This window comes from Drosophila pseudoobscura, chromosome 4 (assembly GCF_009870125.1).
Source record: "Drosophila pseudoobscura strain MV-25-SWS-2005 chromosome 4, UCI_Dpse_MV25, whole genome shotgun sequence".
Lineage (NCBI taxonomy): Eukaryota > Metazoa > Arthropoda > Insecta > Diptera > Drosophilidae > Drosophila > Drosophila pseudoobscura.
Window position 1 is genome coordinate 30,156,452 of NC_046681.1, and position 5,510 is coordinate 30,161,961.

General features: G+C 52.6%; 1 protein-coding gene across 1 annotated transcript; it reads left to right on the forward strand.

The window, feature by feature from the left end:
- Positions 1 to 1,180: 1,180 nt before the first annotated feature.
- GluRIIC (Glutamate receptor IIC) lies at positions 1,181 to 4,917 on the forward strand. Its single transcript, XM_001357082.3, has 10 exons — positions 1,181 to 1,396; positions 1,462 to 1,617; positions 1,697 to 1,759; positions 1,953 to 2,156; positions 2,225 to 2,436; positions 2,488 to 2,610; positions 2,668 to 2,910; positions 2,982 to 3,398; positions 3,451 to 4,503; positions 4,560 to 4,917. The coding sequence occupies exons 1-10, from the start codon at positions 1,312 to 1,314 to the stop codon at positions 4,857 to 4,859; spliced, it is 2,856 nt and encodes a 951-aa protein (XP_001357118.2). The 5' UTR covers positions 1,181 to 1,311; the 3' UTR covers positions 4,860 to 4,917.
- Positions 4,918 to 5,510: the final 593 nt, after the last annotated feature.

Genomic DNA, 5,510 nt, shown 5'->3' on the forward strand with positions numbered 1-5,510 from the left:
TTCCTCTGCTGGCTAGCTGGCGGGCATTCCATTCATACGTGGCCATGTTTTTGCTTTAGCTCTATAGCTCTATAGCTCTGTGTCTGTGCCTGTGGCTGTGGCTGCCGTCCGCATGATAACCATAAATATTTCGTGTAATAGAAAATGTTTTGTAAGAGCTTTGCTCTTGCCATTTTTTATGCCCGCTCTCGGTTTAGTTTTCTTCTCTCTTCTTTTCTGACTTCATTACTCGCAGAAAATTCCATGTGGAAAAGTTTTAATCGAAAAAGAAAGCGTGCGTCCACCCACCCTGCGCCAGATTATGGCATTAGCTGCTACTAATGGTGAATATTCAATTCGGAGGAATAGTTCCCTTGGACGTTGCCTGCGAGCATTTATCATCATCAGCCGCCCGGCTGGAGGCATATTGAAATCGGGGGCATATCCCGCCCCCATCCCTCCCAGCAAATGAATATTAACGGCTTAGCTGTGGGTCCATCTTCTACCTCTCGCTCCTGCTCCTGCCCTGCTCGCCTGTTACCTTGTTTGGGCATAGGATGGAGAAGATGGGGAATTATTCAAATTTCGACAAAAAGGTGCAGGCTAAAGCACGAAACGTGTTCGGCATCGGCAAAATCCTTTGAGCAAACAGAGGCAAAGGCTAAAATGACACCAGCGGCCATATTGTTACTTCCATGTTGTGTGTCCCATCCCCTGCTCCTTCCATCCATTAAAAGTATGCATGGCTGAATGCCGAATGTTCCTTTTATGCAAATCCCCCGATAGGAACACCACCGATGATGACTGCGAGGCGTTTGCTGTCGTCTTATTGCCAGGTCTGCCTCTGGCAGCAACCAGCCTGCCATGAAAAATTGACACCTCATCGCTTTTCAATGGAGAAGAAAAAAAGAGGCAGCAAGCAGCTCCATCCGTGTGTGAAAGTCTGCGTCTGATTGAGCTGTGTCCGGCTCCATGGGGCAGTGGGGCTCCCTGGGGAGCTAATCGCTTTGTTGGTGGCTCCTGATGGACAGCCTTCCAAGGGAGAGTTTTCCTTTTGGTCACATAATCTACCGCAGCAATCACCTGATGAGTATACGATTGAGCAGGTCAACAGATGTCGGGAGCTTTTCCAATCAGCTGATCGGGGATTCTCCATCTGCCTCTGCATCGGCGATCTCCAACGGAACGAAAAGAGAGCTTCTCCCCTCAGTTGCCGTGGAATTGCCGACGGGTGCGTTTCAAGTGAAAAGCGAACACGAAATATTCCGGAAATAGCTCTGCAAGCCACAAGTTTGGGTGAGAATTCCAGAGTAAAAGCTCTCGTGAAAAGGAATGTGGACGCACCGCATAGTTCTGCTCTGCTGCATGTGGAGTGCATTTTTCGTGTGCGACAGCCTGCAGCAACAAATCAACATTGGTAAGAGATAGCCATCGCAGTGGGGGATGTTGGAAATCCTTTTTAGAGAGCACTTCTTCCGGCAGGTGCCTTCTTCTACGACGATGAACTGGAGCTGGAGAAGGAGTTCATGGCGGTGGTGAGTGCCATCAATGGTCCAGAGTCGGAGCAGACCTTCCGTTTGTATCCACTGATAAAACGCCTGAAGCCCGAGGATGGGAGTGTGACAATGCAGGAGCAGGGTGAGTGAATCTACACGGGAATCATGTGGAATATTCGCATTCTATTCGAGTGAATTTTCAATTTCGATTTCGCTTTCAGCTTGCGATCTCATAGATAATGGTGTCGCGGCTATTTTCGGACCAAGTTCAAAGGCGGCGAGCGGTAAGCATTCCAGGGAGGGACGCAGATCTTGTGTAGAAGACGAAAGCAAAATAGAACACCGAAGACCGAAAGCTTCTCGACGAATCTGTGGCACCAGCGAATGGGGGAAAGCCTTCGCATCTGTTCGATTTGTTTGACAACAGAGAGAGATACAGTCCATCTACAAATCCATCTCTCTCTTTTGTTTCCGTAGATATCGTTGCGTTGGTCTGCAACAATACGGGTATACCCCACATCGAGTTCGATGTGGCGGACGAGGAGCATGTGGCAGAGAGACCCAACCATCAGATGACCCTTAACCTGTATCCCTCGCAGGTGATACTGTCCAAGGCCTATGCGGACATTGTGCAGAACTTTGGCTGGCGCAAGTTCACTATTGTCTACGATTCGAGTGACGGTACGTACAGTATGACTTTTATGGATTGCTCTTTTTATTTGGATGCTCACAATACATGGATCCTCCAGAGAAGGCTTCTGCTCGCCTGCAGGATCTGCTGCAGCTACGGGAGGTCCACAATGATGTGGTGCGCGTACGAAAGTTCCAGCAGGACGACGATTACCGCGTCATGTGGAAAAGCATCAGGGGCGAACGACGCGTGGTGCTCGACTGTCCTCCTGGGATGCTGGTGGAGCTACTAAATGCTTCCTCCGAGTTTGGTCTGACGGGGCAATTCAATGTAGGTAGCTTTAGATGTGTTTGCTTATTGATTGACCTCGCATCCTTGCAGCACATATTCCTTACCAATCTGGAGACATACACGGATCATCTGGAAGAGCTCTCCGCAGCAAACGAATCCTTTGCGGTGAACATAACCGCCGCGCGTCTTCTGCTTACTCCAGAACCACCATCCGTGAGTCCATTATCCTCTATTCGATGGCCCTTTCTTCAGTGTTCGGTTCCCTTCCAGTACTCCCTGCCTTATGGCTACGTTACGCAGCGGGACAATGTCGTCTTTGAGACGAATGATGCCCCCCGCACTCTCCTCCACGACCTGATCCACGATGCACTGCAGCTGTTCTCGCAGTCGTGGCGGAATGCCAGCTACTTCTACCCCGACCGGATGGGGGTGCCTCGAATGAGCTGCGACTTTGCGGCCGCCGGAGGTCGCACCTGGCAAATGGGCCGCTACCTGATGCGCCTGATGAAGGGGGTAAGTGTCTGTAATCAGAGCCGCACCGATGGCCCAGAACTCTTGGCAATCTCTGAGGTATCTTCCGGCAGACTTCCGGCATGAACAACACCAACTTTCGCACCACCAGCCTTCAGTTTGACGACGAGGGACAGCGGATAACCTTCAACATCGAGGTGTACGATCCCCTGGACGGCATCGGAATCGCCGTGTGGGACCCGCGGGGGCAGATAACGCAGCGCAATGTGGATGCCAAGGTGCAGAAGAAGATTATCTACCGCGTGGCCACTCGCATTGGACCACCCTACTTCTCGTACAACGAAACGGCGGTGGAGCTGAATCTCACGGGCAATGCCATCTACCAGGGCTATGCAGTGGACCTGATTGGTGCCATCGCCGAGGAGGTGGGCTTCGAGTACCAGTTTGTGCCGGTGGCTGATCAGCAGTACGGAAAGCAGGACAAGGACACGAAGCAGTGGAATGGCATCATCGGAGAGATCATCAATAATGTGAGTTCAATCGCTGCCTATTTGCAATGCTCAAAGATGACTTCCTCCCCAGGACGCTCACATGGGCATCTGTGACCTGACCATCACTCAGGCTCGGAGAACCGCAGTGGACTTCACGGTGCCCTTCATGCAGCTTGGAGTCAGCATCCTCGCGTACAAGAGTCCCCACAAGGTGAAAGCCTTGGATGCCTATCTGCAACCTTTTGGGGGCGAGGTGTGGATCTGGATACTGATATCGGTGTTCGTGATGACCTTCCTGAAAGCCATCATGGCGCGCATTGCGAAGACGGAGTGGGAGAATCCGCATCCCTGCAACCGGGACCCGGAAGTGCTCGAGAATCAGTGGCATCTGCACAACACCTTCTGGCTGACGGTGGCCTCCATCATGACAGCTGGGTGCGACATCCTGCCGAGAAGTCCACAGGTGCGGATGTTCGAGGCCACGTGGTGGATCTTTGCTATCATCATAGCCAACTCCTACACCGCCAATCTGGCCGCCTTCCTCACCAGCTCCAAGATGGAGGGGAGCATCGCCAATCTGAAGGATCTGAGCGGCCAGAAGGAGGTGCATTTCGGAACCATCTACGGAGGAAGCACCTACAACCTCCTGGCCGACTCCAACGAGACCACCTACCGCCTGGCCTTTAACCTCATGAACAATGACGATCCCTCGGCCTACACCAAGGACAATGCCGAAGGCGTGGATCGGGTGCAGAAGAACCGCGGCGACTACATGTTCCTCATGGAGACGACGACCCTGGAGTACCATCGCGAGCAGCACTGCGACCTGCGCTCCGTCGGAGAGAAATTCGGGGAGAAGCACTACGCCATAGCCGTGCCCTTTGGGGCCGAGTACCGCTCCAACCTCAGCGTGGCCATCCTCCACCTGAGTGAGCGCGGGCAGCTCTACGACTTGAAGCAGAAGTGGTGGAAAAACCCGAATGCCTCCTGCTTCGAAGAGCCCGATCCGGATGCCACGCCTGACATGACATTCGAGGAGCTGCGTGGGATATTCTACACCCTGTACATTGGCCTCCTGATAGCCTTCCTTATCGGCATCACTGAGTTCCTTGTCTACGTGCAGCAGGTGGCACTCGAGGAGCGGGTGAGTAGTATATTCCCTATATTCCCTTCTGTCTGTCTCACTTGCTCCGTCCACAGCTCACATTCAAGGTGGCATTCAAGAAGGAGATTAGGTTCGTGCTCTGCGTGTGGAACAACAAGAAGCCCATCACAGCCGGCACTCCCGTCTCCAGTTTGCGAACCACGCCACGTCCCTCCCTGGAGAAATCCCTGGAACGCACACCAAAGTCAGGCAGGCGCATTGTCCTTGGCCGCTCCTCGGAGGAGATGTGTGAACTCCCGACGGGCGGATCCTCCTCCTCCTCCTCGAACATCCGGAACACGAATAAGAAGATGAGGCAACAGCAACAGCAACAGCAACAGGAGGCGCGCCTCTGAAGTTTCGAGTTCTGTTTTTTGCAATAAAAACTGTGCCCATCATTTGCTACGTAATCAATTTGGAGCTTCTTTAAGCTTGAAATTACTTCGTCCTGGATGTGACTTTGGTCCTGGGGCAACGCGAGATGTCGATGCTGGATGCTGGAAGTTAATACACGGCTGGATGGCCACTGCCACTGCCACTGTCCCTGCCATAACCCTTGCCCCCAACTTTATTCGAGCGTCATTCCCGTTTATTGTTGCCACAGTGGAGCTGCCAGGAAGTGGAGTTGCCTCATCGGCTGCCGTCTCAGCTTGTCAATTGCGTTATTGGAGCTTATTGACATTTTATATCCCAGCAACCGACGACGCCTCCCCAACGCGAAAATTATTTAAGCAGCTGCAGGCGAGATGATACTGCAAGGATGAGCAGACGGCAGGATCTCCTGCTGGGTGATTGCAGAGTTCGTGCTGCCGGGTGGCCTGTGGCCTTTGGCCTTTGTTGGTTTCGTGTGTAAAATGAGCATCAGCTGCGAGGAGGGAAAAGCAACCAGAAGATGACTACTGACAGCGTGTCGTACTGTGGCAGGAGTCAGAGATGTGGCAGGAGATGGTGCTGTGCTGTAGCTATGGCTAAGGGGAGCTCTGCATTGGGGATCGCATTGCATTCCA